At 36.0% G+C, this 16,565-nt stretch overlaps 1 protein-coding gene across 47 annotated transcripts in view; it reads right to left on the reverse strand.

Annotated features, from left to right (window-relative positions):
• PBRM1 (polybromo 1) overlaps window positions 1–16,565 on the reverse strand; it is a 124,194-nt gene that overhangs the window by 31,213 nt on the left and 76,416 nt on the right. For all 47 annotated transcript variants that reach the window (XM_074283493.1, XM_074283467.1, XM_074283475.1 and 44 more), the window contains one exon: window positions 12,262–12,473. In XM_074283493.1, the coding sequence (XP_074139594.1) occupies window positions 12,262–12,473 (212 nt within the window). The remainder of the gene's footprint in view (window positions 1–12,261; window positions 12,474–16,565) is intronic.

The raw sequence follows: 16,565 nt of genomic DNA on the forward strand, positions 1-16,565 counted from the left end.
ATTTCTTATAAAGTCAATTCTCTGTATATTTTGGAGATGAGGCCTTTATCAGAACCTTTAACTGTAAAAACGTTTTCCCAATTTGTTACTTCCCTTCTAATCTTGTTTGCATTAGTTTTGTTTGTGCAGAAACTTTTTAATTTGGTGTAATCAAAATTTTCTATTTTGTGATCAATAATGGTCTCTATGAACTCCAGTTCTTATTTGGCTGTAGATTCCTTTTTTCCACAGATCTGAGAGGTAAAGTACCCTTTGTTTTTCTAATTTGCTTATAATATCGTTATTTATGTCTAAATTGTGAACCCATTTCAACCTCATCTTGGCATATGGTGTTAGGGGTGGTTTAATGCCTAATTTCTGCCATACTAGTTTCCAAATTGTTAAATCTTTTTTTTAGCTTTCTTTGTGGTCCTTGAACCAATGACTATATTTATTGTGCTATGGCCTATAAAGGATATATTTATTATTTCTGCCTTTTTACAACTATTTGCAAATACTTGTACCATAACATGTTTAGTTTAATTTTTGTAAAAATTCCATATAATACTGAAAAGTATGTGTGTATACATACATACACACATACATTATACACACACACATTTGCAGCACCATAGAAGATGCCATTAAGTCTTTCAGTTTTAGTTATTCCAGCAATTTATTTTGTTCTATGTTTTCCCTTTCATCTTTCTGTTAAGACACCTAACATTGGAAGGAATATTGAAATCTCCTATCACTTACAGTGTATTCTTGTACCTATTAACATTTCCTTTATGACTTTGGATACTAAGACATTTGGACTCTATAAATTTAGCATTAATAGTGGTTTGTCAATGGTTCCTTTCAGGATAATATGATTTGTTTGTCCATCTTTTCTATTTTTAAGATTTGTTTTGCCTTGTTATAGTATGTTTACAACTCTTGTTTTTTTGAAAAAAACTTAATGCATAATAAACTGGTTTCCATTTCCATAGCAAATATTCTGGAGAACATCCTGGAACCATGCCCAAAGGGCATGATTAATTCAGGAGTGCCATTATTGGGTTTGTATCCCAAGGAAATCATAAAGGACAGAAAAGGATCCATATGTGCAAAAAATGTTTAGAGCAACTTTTTCTATGGAAGAATTGGAAAATGAGTAGATGTCCATCAATTGGGGAATGGCTGAATAAGTTGTGATGGAATGGCTGAATAGGTTGTGGTATATGAAGTTAATGGAATAATATTGTTCTATAAAAAATGATGAATAAGCTGATTTTAGAAAGGCCTAAAAAAATTTACATGAACTGATGCTGAGTGAAACAAGCAGAACCAGAAATACACTGTATACAATAACAGTAAGAATGTACAATGATCAACTATGAAAGACTTGGTTCTTCTCAATGGTTCAGTGATCCAAAACAATCTCAACAGACTTGGTCAGAAAATGCCATATGCACAAAGTACTATGGAGATTGAATGTAAATCATCACATGCCATGTTCACTACTTTTTTCTGTTTCTTTCTCTCCCTCCCCATGGTTTTTCCCTTTTTCCTAAAAAAAAAAATTTCTCTCTCAAAATGATTCATAAAACAATGTGTGTATATTAAAAATAAATGGAAAATCTGATAATTTAATCTACTCACATTAAAAATTATTAGAGTTGGATTTATATTTTCCTCCATTTATCTCTACGTAGCTTCAGCTACTTTAGCTTAATCTTTTAGGATACCCAATTCTTTTTTTTTTAACTGTATTTTATTTTTTCAAATACATGCAAAGATAGTTTTCAATATTTATCTTTGCAAAACTTTGTATTCCAAATTGTTTTCCCTCCCTCACTTCCTTTCCCTTCCATGTTTGTCAAGCTGCACAAGAAAAATCAACTCAAAAGGGGGGAAAAACAAGTAAACAAACACAAAGTAAATTGATACTATACTTTGATACACATTCAATCTCCATAGTTCTCTCTCTGAATGCAGATGACACTTTGCATCACAAGTCTATTGGAATTGCTTCGAATTATCTCATTGTTGAAATGAGTCAAGACCATCACAGTTCATCATCACATAATCTTGTCCTCCATACATTGTTCTCTTGCTTTTGTTCACTTCATTCAGCATCAGTTCATGTAAGTCTTTCCAGGCTTTTCTGAAACTGGCTTGCTCATCATTTCTTTCTTTCTTTTTCTTTTTTTTTTTTTTTAATTATATAGCTTTTTATTTACAAGATATATACATGGGTAATTTTTCAGCATGAACAATTGCAAAACCTTTTGTTCCAACTTTTCCCCTCTTTCCCCCATCCCCTCCCCCAGCTGGCAGGTTTACCAATACATGTTAAATATGTTAAAGTTTATGTTAAATCCAATATATGTATACATGTCCATACAGTTATTTTGCTGTACAAAAAGGATCAGACTTTGAAATAGTGTACAATTAGCCTGCAAAGGAAATAAAAAAATGCAGGTGGACAAAAATAGAGGGATTGGGAATTCTATGTAGTGGTTCATAGTCACCTCCCAGAGTTCTTTCGCTGGGTGTAGCTGATTCAGTTCATTACTGCTCTATTGGAACTGATTTAGTCACCTCATTGTTGAAGAGGGACACGTCCATCAGAATTGATCATCATATGGTATTGTTGTTGAAGTATATAATGATCTCCTGGTCCTGCTCATTTCACTCAGCATCAGTTCATGTAAGTCTCTCCAGGCCTTTCTGAAATCATGCTGTTGGTCATTTCTTACAAAACAATAATATTCCATAATATTCATATACCACAATTTATTCAGCTATTCTTCAATTGATGAGCATCCACTTAGTTTCCAGTTTCTGGCCACTACAAAGAGGGCTGCCACAAACATTCTTGCACAAACAGGTCCCTTTCCCTTCTTTAAGATCTCTCTGGGAGATAAGCCCAGTAGTAATACTGCTGGATCAAAGGGTATGCACAGTTTGATAACTTTTTGTTGCTCATCATTTCTTACAGAACAGTAATATTCCATTATATCCATATGCCATAACTTATTCGGCCATTCTCCAAATGAAAGGATAATGCCTAATTTTTACCTCTTTCCCCCTCCCAATCCCTGCTTCCTGTTTCTCTTTGGGGTTTTACTTGTTAGCTCTTTTTTTCCTTCCTGTATTATCTAGTTACTTTCCCCCCATTTTAGTGGAGTAGACTTTCTCTACTTCTCCCTTTTAATTAGTTGTTTTTTAAATTTAATTTTCCTTTTTCAATCTCTTCACTATCCCTCCTCCATCATTCTCCAGTTCATGGTTCTTAGGCTTAAGTAGTTCCTTCTTATTGTCTGCATTCTTGATGGAATCAAAACTTCCAAGATATCCATTCTGAACCCTCCCCTAGAATAGTTCCTGTCATTTTATTGCATTTTATTCCCTTGTGCTTTCCTCCCATAAAGATGTAAGGTGACAGTGAAAAATAATGTAGTTCCATTCCTTCTCATCTTTATTTATACAGTCTACTAAAGAGTCCTAGGCTTTTTCTGGTCATCTAGTTTCACTATTTGCCTCAAAATCTCCATTGAATCCATGGCCAAAAACTCTCAGTATGGGTAGCCCCCCGAAGCTCCTCTTCTAAGGCAAGATGAATGGTATCTTGTGTTATTTATTCTCCTGTCTTTTGTATTTGAAGGTTTTTCATCCAGTTGCTTACAGAATTTATTAAATTTAAACATTATGTGTTTTGGAGTTTGCAGCCTTGTTTTTCTTGGGAGGTAATCTATGGATTCTTTTTATTAGTATTTCATTTTTTGTATGGAGAGTACTAGGCAGTTTTTTGTATTATTTCTTGCATTATGGTAATAAAGTTTTTTGACCTGTTATGTTCTTCTGACTTATAATCCTTTAGTTCTCTCTCCACATCCTATCTTTGAAGTCAATGTTTTTTTCTTTTAAAAATGAAGCATATTTTCTTTAAATGTTTTGCCTTTTGTTTCTTCTAGACAGACCTTCCTTTTGTGTATTTACATTTTCATCCTCTCTTGTTTCTTGATTCATCATTGCAAATTCAAGTTTTTTCTATTCTGTTGATTATTTCTGCTGTGCAGGTCTTAAATTCTACTCTTAAAATACTCATTTCTTTTTTAAAATCACCCAGGAACAGCAAGTTGTGGGTCTATTTTCACCTTATATTCTACAGGGTCATCTGTCTCATCAAGTGTTGTTTCCCTGTTTTGTGGTTTTTATTCATAGATGCTCAAATACATTTATGAAACTTGGATTCCAAATTTCCTTTTGTTATTAATGTTCATCTAACTTTGCTTCCTTCACTGATTTAATCATTTATTGTTGAAGGTTTCTTGAGTTTTCTTCTTCATGAGTTCTTCGGTAATTTGTTTTTTCCCTCCACTCTATTTCTCCCTATTGTTCACTTTCTGACTCTGTCCCTTCTGATAGTGGTTTCCCTAGGTTCTGGATCTCAAAGGGTCTCAGCTTCCTCCCATTCTGGGCAATTCATAATTTGTCAATATAAGTCACTGCTCTGTGATTTGGAGGAACAGATCTGGCTCATTTGGGGCTTTCTCTCAGAGCCTAGAGGACACTTTCCCTCAAGTTTAGTGGAGTGCTGCATAGTTCCTTCTCCACATCTTCCCCCAACCTTCCAACTCAATGGTGTTTTGGCCTCCTCTTTTTGTTTCTTTGTTGTCTGTCCCCAGCAGAACACAGCACTGCTAGACTGACAGCAGTCAGGGCTGATTTTTATCCTTTGGGGTTTGGATTTCCCTTTTCTTGGAGGAGAGGAGGGTGAAGAAACGTTGGGATGTCAGTTGCTAAGTAAAGGCGTTTTCAGTTCCATATTCTCTCCCTCCTTTCCCTACCCATTCAGAAGGCAAGAAATGATATTCACTATACATATGCCATTATGTAAAACATTTTCACCTTGGCTATGTTGGTAATCCCCTTCCCCCACCTCCACCTATGAAAGCAAGAAAAATGAAGTGGAAAAAAAAAAAAAAAAAAAAAAAAAAAAAAAAAAAAAGCTTCAATCTGCACTTAAGAGTGTATCTATTTTCTCTTTGGAAGTGGATCAATGTGTTGATCAGAAGAGCTAAGCCTTGACCAATATTATAATACATCTGTTACTGTGTAGACTGTTCTCCTGCTTCTGCTTATTTTACTTTGCATGGGTTTCATGTAAGTTTTTCCAGGTTTTTCTAAAGTCATTCCCATTATCACTTCTTACAGCATAATAGTATTCAATCATAAACATATATCCAACTTGTTTGGCCATTTACCAACTGATAGGCATCTCTTCAATTTCCAATTCTTTTCCACTGCCAAAAAGAGCTGCTATAAATATTTTTGTACATATGGGTTTTTAAAAAATCTTTTTGAGGCACAGACCTAGTAGTGGTAGCTACAGTGAAGTGATTCAGGCCAATTCACATGGACTTGTGAAAGAAAGAGCCACATGCACTTGAAGGGAGCCCTGAAACTCTAAAACTCCTTGAAGGACAGATTCTCCATGAATCCTAGCCTCTGTAAAAGATCCTGAGAGACTGTACCATCTCCACTGATAACACCTGCTACTGATTAAGCATCCCAATGAATTAAAGAGACTCATTCAATTCTATTCAATTCCAGCTCAAACTCCACCTACCAGTTTCCATTGGGAGCAGGCCTCAGCTTGTAGCTAAGGCTTCTATTATAAAGTCCGGTTTCTCTACATCCTAATCGTAATCATTCCCTTGGAGGAGGTTCTGGAGCCAGCTTTAGTTTTAATTTCAGTTCAATAATCCCAAAATGCAGCCAGGAGTTAAAGTCCAGATCCAATATTGTGTCCTTCAAAGTCTTGAATCTTTTCCTGTAATAATGTCTCCTGCCAGCTTCCGTCTCCAGCTCCCTCTGAATCCAAAGCCTCCAGCCAGAATGAAGGTAGATGTGGGAATGAAATCTTGACTCTGAATCTCCGAGTGTGGGAATCAGACTCTGCTTCTGAGAGTGTGGGATTGTGGGTTTCCTAGAATTCAATCCTAGATGTGAATCTCCCGGAAATCCATGAGCAGCCTTTTCCTTTAGACTTGTGAATCTGCTGGACTTGCTGGGAATCCACTGAATCCTCCCTCTGAATCTCCTCGAGCTTCTCTGAAGTTCTCCTGGGAAGTCTTCTTCTTGACCTAATCCAGACTGAGTTCCCCACTCAATGTTGGCTCCTTATATCCTCCCAGAGAATGGGCTTGTGGGTACTCCTTACAGAACCAATGAGCAAACTTCTTTAAAGGTGTAAACTCCTTTAAAGGTGTGAACTCTGAGCTAGAGAATTGTTAAGTACCAGACAACTGACTTAGCACCCAGGATAATAATAATCTTAACAATAAAAAGGGCCAATTTTAAACTCACTCCTTTGGGAGGACCTAACATGCCATGCCATGCCATGTTATGCCAAGGAAACCTCTGCCTGCTGAAATAATATTCTCTTTCAGTGTTACCTTCTTTTTATCTCCCTCACCTATTTCCCTAACAAGACTTTATATCTCTCTGCAAGGACTTTGCCACTAAGGAATTCAGGCTTCTATTCATGCATAGCAAAGGCTGATTTCCCAATGCTAAAATAAACTTCTTTTTATCAGTTTAGCTTTTTGGATTTGTAAATTCCTTTATGAAGGACTTCTGTGCTGCCAGAAGGGGGTTCCCACAACTCCCTATCTTGCGCTGAACTTCAAACCTGCTATTAACATCATCATTTAACTCCCTGACCACTAGGAACCCTAATCTCATCACACCCAGAGAAAGAGGATTGTTGTGGATCACAACAGTATTTTCATCTTTCTTCTTGTTGTCTGCTTGCTTCCCCCCCCCCCTTCATATCTTTTTTTCCCCTTTTTATTTTTATTATTATTATTTTTTTTTTGGTGCACCATGATAAATGTGAAAATGTTTAAAAGAGTTGCTCATGTTTAACCTATATTGGATTGCTTGCTGTTTGGGGGAGGTTGAAGGGAAAGACGAAGGGAGAAAAATTTGGAACACAAGGTTTTGCAAGGGTGAATGTTGAGAATTATCTTTGCAGGTATTTTGAAAAATAAAAATCTATTATTATAAAAAAATATTTTCACCTTGCAAAAAACAAACAAAAAACCCCAACAACCCATTTTACCTCCCATGATCTTCTGAATCTCTTGATTAATTGTAAAATAGTCCCTTAATTATAGATTTGACAGAAAAAAATTTTTCATGTTCCCCTAATTTGATCATATCACCCTTTATGTCTAGATCACACACTCATTTTGAGCACATATCTTGATATATGGTATGAAATATTAGTCCCTGCCTAATTTCTACAATATTGTTTTCTAGAAATTTGGGGGCATGTTCTTAAAAAACATTCCATTTTTACTAAACATAATCACAAAATTTTAATTGTATTTATAACCAGTTATCTCTGTGAATCAGGATTTTTCTGCCTCACTCTCAAAGAAGCAGCTCAACATAAGTGGCTCTTTCAACAACAGTATACTGAAACTAAAACTTAGTTGCCAAGAAACAAAATCTACAATCTTAAATTATTTGACTATTCTGATAAACATCTAACAAAATTAAGAAACCAGAAAAATTTATGTACTGAACAAAGTTTTCTTCATGAAAAAAAATCTCTTATTTCTCATTATATTAAACAGTTTACTGAAGCCAAATAGTAGAAGGACGAAAAAATGTTGAAGAGCCAAGCCCTAACTCAATAAATGCTTTATTGTTCAGATTCTAAATCTGTCTTATAAACTTATCTGAGATTTACTGCCTTTTAAATATTGTCTTTATAATAGGCTATTGTAGTTATTCTCTGAATGTTTCTTGGTTTTAAAAGCCGAACTCAAAAGTCTATGAGTCCTTTGATCTCCCTATTTAGTAATATTCTGTTTTTGTAGACCTTAAACAATATTTTTTAAAAGGGAAAAAAACAAAACAAAACAAAACAAAAAAACACCCTGCCCTAACTGGGTCCACAACAACTTTATGTTACATAATATCAACTGGGCCCTCATGACTTCAGGGCAGTCCTTCCCTAACTGACTCTCCCATTCATCATTGTGGCTTTCAATCCCTTCTCAAACTTCACACTGCCTCTACTTCTTCCTACCTTTCAGCTAAGAACTTCATATTTCACTGAAAAAAACAAGGCCATTCATGAAGAGCTCCTCCCCTTCTTGCCATCTCCCATCAGTTAATGGCCTTCTATAACTTTTCTCTTCCCTTATCTATGTCTCAAGGAAGACATGACTCTCCCTGCCATGGATGAACCCCTCTCGAGGCACAAGTGATCTTATTCCATTTCATCTTCTCCAGCAGACTACCCCCTCTCTCATATCTTCAGTCTCTCTCTTTCTCTATCAAATGTTTGCTTCCTTCCCTACTTGCTTAAAAACATGGCTCTTTGATTATTCTATGGGCCCCTTCCCTTTCATAGCAAACTTTCTCAAGAAGGCTTTCTATAACATTTCCTTTCCTTTCACTATCTTAACGCTCTACAACTCTGTTTCTGTCCTTGGCATTCAAATCAAACTGTTGCCTCTAAAGTTACTATTATTTCTTAAATGCCAAATTATACTTTCCCCTTCTTGACCTCTTCACCTCTGACACTGCTGATGACTTTCTTCTCCCTGATCTTTCTTTAGGTTTTTGTGATACTGCTCTACCCTGATTTTTCTCCTACCTGACTGCTTCTCCTCAGCATCCATTACGGCCTCTTTCTCCATGTCAAGCCCCCTAATGGTGAGTGTCCTGGGCCCTCTTTTTTTCTATACTATCTCATTTGATGATCTCATCAATTTTCATGGATTCAATGATCATAGTTATGATTCCCAAATCTACTTATCCAGCCCTAACCCCTCTGCTAACCTCTAAATTTGCATCTCTACTTGCCTGTTGGACCTCAATAACTCTATATGAACTCCCCAAACCCTCCCCTCTTCCAAACTTCCCCACTGCTGTGGCTCCCAATCATCCCGGCTCTCAATCTAAGTGTTTTCTCTTTCATTCCCCTCCCCTCCCACATCCAAGCCAATCTGTTGTCAAGACCTGTTGATCTCACCCTGGGAGCACCTCTTGATCTCTTTTTAGTCTACCTTCTTTCCTCCGACACTGGCACCTTACTATTGCAGGTCCTATATCAGGACTATTCCAATGACCCTTTGGTTAGTCCTCCTAAAGATAAGATAGATCTGACCACTTCTTTATTCAAGAAACTCCAGTGGCTTCTTATCAATTCTAGGATCAAATATAACATCTTGGTTGAGCATCCCAGTGACACAGGCTGTTTCATGCACAAGACACTGTCTCTCAACTCTCTGCCTTTTTATCAGCTACCCTTCACACTTAGAACATCCATGTCCTAACTTCCCTGGCTTCCTTTAAGGCATTTCCTGCTCCTCCTTAATTCTAATTTTTTCTCTCTATTGGTTATTTCCAGTTTATTCTGTATATAGTTTGTTCATACTTAGATGTTTGCATATTGTCTCCCCATTATAATGTAGAGTGCCTGAGAAGAGACTACCTTTTGCCTTTCTTTGTTATCTGTAGCACTTAGCACAGTACCTGGCACATAACATGCCCTTAATAAATGCTTGTCTATGGACATGCATTATTTTGCACTATAGTTATCCTTGTATCTGTTGAATTTCTTGTAAGCAAGGATCATGTCAACCAAATTTTATATCTTCATTTAATGTTTAAATACAGCTCTAGTAGGTAGCTATTGATGCTGATGAGGGAAATGAACAGGACCAGGAGATCATTATATATTTCAACAACAATATTATATGATGATCAATTCTGATGGACGTGGCCCTCTTCAACAATGAGATGAACCAAATCAGTTCCATTTGTTCAATAATGAATAGCACCAGCTATACCCAGCGAAAGAATTCTGGGAAATGAGTGTGAACCATTACATAGCATTTCCAATCCCTCTGTTTTTGTTCCCCTGCATTTTTGATTTCCTTCACTGGTTAATTGTACATTATTTCAAAGTCCGATTTTTCTTGTGCAGCAAAGTAATTATATGGATATGTATACATATATTGTATTTAACATATTTAATATGTATTGGTCTACCTGCCATCTTGGGAGGAGGGGGGAAGAAGGGAAAATTGGAACAAAAGGTTTTGCAAGGGTCAATGCTGAAAAATTACCCATGCATATATCCTGTAAAAAAAAACAAAAACAAAACTATAATAAAATAAATAAATAAATAGCTATTGAACATGACCTTTTCATAAAAGAAAAACACAAAAATCCATAAGCTCATTTATGACTAAATTATGCACTGATTTATTTTAAGGTACACAAGAAAGTCTGCAATACTCCAAATATTTTGTTTCTTTAAAAAAGGGTTCATTATTCCATCAGATAATCTATTCAATCAACTCTACAACATTCAAACTCCACAGTCCACCTGTGAAAAACCATCTAGTATACTCTCTGGATCTACTGTTGGAATTTACACAAAAGTTTTTTGGTAAGCAATGATAATCAATGCAAACATTCAGAATAATTTTAAGGATACTTTCTGGATGGAAAAAAAATATTCTCAGCTTAATTTAAATTACACAGAAGAGGCCCTGCATTTGAAATCAGAGGGCCGAGGTTCTAATCTTGGCTATGGTACTTACAGAACAAGCTATCTGGCCTCTCTGGGGTTTAGAGTCCTGGAAAATGAAAAGGTCCAACTGGATCATGTCAGGGTCTCTTTCTAGCTCTAAGACTGTGAGGTGATGACCTAATTTTATGTACTTGGAATGAGGGTATACTAGGTGGCAGCCATGAAGACAATTTGAATGATAAATGACAAATAAAATTTTCCCAAGGTTAGCTATGGACTACCTTTACTGAAGTCCTTCTCTAGTGCCTCATATGGTATGGATGTGACCCTGGACTGGCAAAAGAGACTTTAGTGGAACAGAAGGATGCTAGACCAAACTGAAAAGGCCATGATTATGGAACCATCTGCCATCTGAAAATCAGTTTAAGTTAACAGAGGTGTGCCACCAGTTAGGCTGGAGAGGGATGAATTTTTTGGCCAAAGCAACTCTCAGATGTTCTATGAGGTTATAAAAGTGCGATTTGTGACAATGAACAGAATGCTCTCAGAAATTTAGTTCCCTTTTCCTAAATACTAGCAATGATAATGGTGATAATGATAAACAATGATATGATGATAAATAGCATTGAAATAGTGCTTTAACTTTTGAAAAGCCTTAACATGTTGATTCTTTTGATCTTCACAACAATTCTGTGAGGAAGGTATTACCCACATATTATAGATAAGGAAACTGAGAAAGATAGTGACTTGTTCAGGTTCACACGAGTAGTAAATGTCTGAAGCAGGACAGACGACAGCTTTATCTGACTCTAAGTCTCATGATTGAACTATAGTTGTAGCTGAACCTTTTGAATAGACACAGTCAACTCCACTGTTCAAGTGCTGATAGTCTAGGCTCCAAACTTCTCCTCCTGAAACTTTACATTAGAATTTTCATCAAAGGCTATGCTGGAGCAAGGGGAAGGAATTAACTTCAAGAAACAAAGTTTTGCTCTTTGACCAAGTAAGTTATTTTGATGGAAAGACTGAAGTAATGAGATAGAAGGAAATTTGTACATTCCAATTATTTATGCTAACTCATGATTCTATCATAGAAAAAATATTGCAAATTGACTATAGCACAAATCCGTCTGTAATGATTGCAAGTCCGACCAAAAAAACTCCTTAGCCCTTAAATGGTTACAAATCCTGGCAGATGGTAGCAAGCTCTTATTGACATGGCTGTAACAGAATTCTTTATAATAAATATTCAGTAAAATGATTTTTTTTCTAGTTTGCAATGAATAAGTTTCTGTCTCATTTTTTAAAAATTAGAAAAGCAACTCAAATTCAAGTATGTGTCTTGGAAGAAATACAAGATTGCATACGATGAGCCTATTTTGAAGAAGCCTTACTAAGAATGATTGTATAAAATGCCTCCTTGCTTGTCAGATTCTTATCTGCTTGTCAGTCAACAAATTAAGAAGTTCTAAGCTCTTTTGTGAACTTTATCTTCTTCTTTCGAGAAGCCAGAAAAGGCATCTTTCCAAACTTTTCAAGCCCTATGAAGAAATCTCATGGTGATAAGGATGCACACAATCCTCTTAATGACCTCTGTTGTAGGAGACAATAGTTTAAATTATGATTCTTCATTTACAAATTCAGGATACTTTGACATAGAAGCAAAAATAAGCACCAACTTTCTTGGTCACTTTAAAAAAAAAAAAAAAGAAAGAAAAGAAACTCACCTCTTTTTTCTTCTTCCCGTTTAAGTTTATCTTCCTCTATTTCTTTTGGTAATTTTTCCTTTTTCTCTTTCTCCACATCATTATGGAGATGCTTTGTTGTATAACTGAGTGCTGGTGAGAGAAGGATCTCTCCATTCTTGCAGAGCTCATCACGGATTTTAATGAAGAATTGTTGAAGTTCTACTGCATCTTCATATATTTCTGAATCTGTCCTGGAAGGACACAGGGTACATTTTCAATTGAATTATTATCATTACTCTTCCTTTCCTATCTCTTCTCATATGTGTCATATAGCATTAAAATGAGCATTTGTTGTGAGTGATACTGAATACAATTCAGGTACAAAGGAATAATGTGGATAAATTTCTAAGTTATCAATAAAAAAAAGGCTTTTACTTGTTTAATTACTATTTGTAATGTTGTGTATCTACTTCATATTACCTATGACATATGCTTCTCAAGTTGAAAGGAATATTCAAATTCAAACGTTCAATAGGAAATTACATTTTCATCATTATAAGGTTTTGTTATAAGGTTTGAAGGGCTTTTGGTACATGCAAATGCACCAAAGTCAGCATATAAATGTTTGCAACACAGGGCATATACTACTAAATTTTACGTAATTGTCACAGATGGGCTAGCATAGGTTCTGTAACTCTTAAAAAAATACTTCTTAATTAGGGAGCAGATGTCAAAGTGAACTTGTGCCTTTTCAACTTACCTTATTGGAGCACTGGCTGGGTGGGTTAGTGGGACACAATATTCAAAGATGTGAGTTATAACACTAGTAATTGGAAGAGATTCCCAAAATAATTATAGAACTTTAAAAAAGGGCATCACCATCAATTTTATTTCCAAATACCAGTTTTCATTTTCGTTTCATTGTTGTTATGAAAAATGTTTCTGGACAACCAGGAGACTGTGTCAGGAAAGTGAGGTTCAGAAAGATTAAGTGGCCTGGTCCATGGTTGTTATCACCAATAAGTATCAGGACAGGTCCAGACCTGGGGGTCCTGATTCACAATCCTACTTCAGTACAACACGACTAAGTAACCTCCAGCTCAATGTTTTCTCATACAGAAATGAGCACCAGTTCCTCATGCAGAAATTAGCTGGCTGGTAAGAACATAAATGAATTTTGAACACTGGGGCCTGAAAAGTATCCAAGAAGCTAGGTGTCAATCACATATTCTATCATGTAATCATTTTGTCAAGATAGGAGGTCATTTTTGTCTCTCCCTGTCATCGTGAAGGGAGCTTGAAGGTAGGCTCTAGAGAGGGGAAGGAAAGCTTGTTTTTATTAGCTTTGGCAGTGCTATTTTTGGGAGAGAAATGGCAGTAATGTACGTAACAGGTCACAAGTGCCTCTAATCAAAGGAATTTAAAGAATAAAACTTCTATGAAGCTATTAGTTGAAACTTAAAACTGTCTTTTTAGAATAAATGGAACAGTGTGGCAAAGAACTTGGAGTTTTTCTTGAAAGATGTCTAAGCACAATCTTTTCTGGGTACAGAAGTAGTCATCATTCTCAGAAATACTGAGAGCTATGTTTTCCTGGAAAAGTGTTATGGATACATATAATACCAATGGACTCAACTCTGAAGCATATTTTGGGTATTCTGAAAACTAGTTATTGAAAACACTGAATGGATAACTGCAGGTAAATAGTATGCAATTTTAAGTTAAAGGTCATTTGTATATTCATTGACTATAGAACTCTTTATGTGTGGGGGTGGTAAAGAAGCTTTCTTGGTGTAAATGGCACCAGGTAATAAATTAATGTTTAAAAGAACGTGAGTAGAACAGGCTAACTTTTTCTGTGGAAAATGGTTGTTTTTTTTTTTTTTTTTTTCATATTGAAGGCAAAGGTAGAATAAAAAGGTAAAAGTAAAAGACCTGATTCTATTCTAAGGCAATCATTCTGGTTAATTTATGGGAAAACCTTATCAAAGGAAGCAGATAATCTAAGGAAAGAAATTATGAATTTTTCAAGGTCTTTGCCATACTTCTCTTGTCCCTGTGTATCACACAGGTCTTACTTGGCTGTAGAACTCTAAAAGAATGGAATATTTATTCCTTATTTACTACTTATTTAGAAGCAGAGCCAGCAGATGAAGGTGAAAAGTGGCCAAATGTTTGATACTATAATTCAAGTAGAAATACTATGAATTTTCTTTAAAAGTAATGAAAAAGGCAAAGCTTCCTTCTCAAAGTCACTCTTGCATTTTTATGAAATACTGTCCAGCAACTTATTCAAATATCTCCACTGCAATGTAATGAACCAAAAAGGGTCAAATCCTTTGTTTTAATAGTCATCTTTTAAAACTTTTTGTTCTTGGAAATTAATTTTCTAATTGAATCACAAGGCTACTTTGTTGAGTTCTGAATCATTTCCCTGTCTGCCCAAGAACATCCATGGAATGCTTGCTGTGTGTAGTTACTGTCAGGGGATGGGATGAAATCAGGTATATAGAGAGTGAGAGATGAAGAATTTACCAACTAGACGAGCAATAAGGAAGATAAACCAAGACAGAAACAAACTATCTAAAAAAGGATGCCTCAAAGTATGTCTTTACAATTCTTCTAATACTGTACCACACGACTGACATGATTCCCTCTTTTCCTTTCTCCCATCTAAAGAATCTGTCCTAGTTTTGTCAGATTCAAATAGCCTGTGGATTTCTTGTCCTTAAAAACAGTCATGTCATTTATTGTACAATTTGAGATGTAGGGGAGTTGGTAAGCAAAGTTTCTGCAATGAAAACCTCTCTGAACAAAAACAAGGTGGCTTCCTGTGGGTGACAATTTAGGAGATGCAGAGAAGCCACATGGTGGTCTCTGTGTCTAAGTGTAAGCAGCAACGAACCCAGACCCCACCAGGTAAGGAAATCTACCGGGCCAGGACCCTTGAAATTAGGGGTAGGAACTTCTGGGACTACTAACAAGTTTGTCCCAGTAGGAAATCTGAGCTTCAGTTTCTTTGTAAAATATATGAACTAGATGAGATCCAAGGCTCTTAACTCTCCTTGTATTTCCCTGGCAATTTGGTGAAGCCTATGAAACTCTTCTTAGAATAAAGGAGTAAAAAAATAATAATGAGGAAAATAACCAGCATTTAAAAAGTACTTTATAGTTTGCAAAGTAATATACAAATATCTCATTTTATCCTCACAACTCTTAAAGTTAGACATAATTATTATTACTTCTGACTTTAAGATGAGAGAACTGAGGTAGACAGAGGTTAAATAATTTGTCCAGGGTCACTTAGCTATCTGAGTCTGGATTTAAACTCAGGTCTTGTGCTTTATCCACTGCACCATCTAGCTGCCTCATAATGAGATTACAAATAAAATGAGAAAAACAGCATTTTTGAGAGTTCAAGGCTATTCTGAAATCCATCCATAAAAGGGAGCCCACAAAACCTTCAAGCTCCCTCTGGTTCCAACCCACAGGCCAAGGTTAAATTATCCAGAGGAAGACCTGGGTTCAAATTCTGCCTGACACCTCTCGGCTCTTCATCAGCAGACCTATCACTGCTCCTGTGTGGCCCAGACTGTCAATCTCGGGCAAGCTGTAGCTCCTCAGCAGCTCAGGAAGGGCAGCCTCCCTCTAAACCACCACCATCAAACTCTTACTAAGATCTAATGTACTGAAAGTCTCTGCAAGTGCTACGAGAGGCCCACTATAGTCTCAGGGACGCCTCTGAATTCTCCAGTCATGTAGTCCAAGATACACCTACAGAGGAACCCCCTCTACACAATCTTTACCAAGCAGCTCACTAGCCTTGTTCACAGGGAGAGAAGTATTCAAGTCCTATCTGAGACTCCAAGCAAGGCACCTAACCTCTGCCTGGCTCAGTCCCCTCATCTATAAATAGGAATAACAACAGCACCCATCTCTCTGGTTATTGTCAGGATAAAATGAGATAATAAATGTTAGCTGTTGCCACAACCATCATCATTACTCCTCCTACTAAACAGCCAATTCTATTTTGAAAATTCATTTTCTTTTCTATATAACAGCTCATTATTCAAAGAAAGTAATAATTACAACATCAAAGTAACTTTTAGTATAGGGGTTCTTAAATTTCGGTTTGTGAGCTTTAAAACAATTATCTGGATAATCATTTCAATGTAATCATTTTCCTTTAAAATTCTGATATATTTTGTTTTAATGTTTTTAAAATCATTATTCTGAAGAGGTCCACAGATTTCACCATACTGACTGCCCAACGGGTTTATAACCTCCAAAAAGGTTAAGAATTTAATGAACTTTAGATCTTTACCAACTATCTTTTTTTTTTT

Source organism: Sminthopsis crassicaudata, chromosome 1 (genome assembly GCF_048593235.1).
Source record: "Sminthopsis crassicaudata isolate SCR6 chromosome 1, ASM4859323v1, whole genome shotgun sequence".
Lineage (NCBI taxonomy): Eukaryota > Metazoa > Chordata > Mammalia > Dasyuromorphia > Dasyuridae > Sminthopsis > Sminthopsis crassicaudata.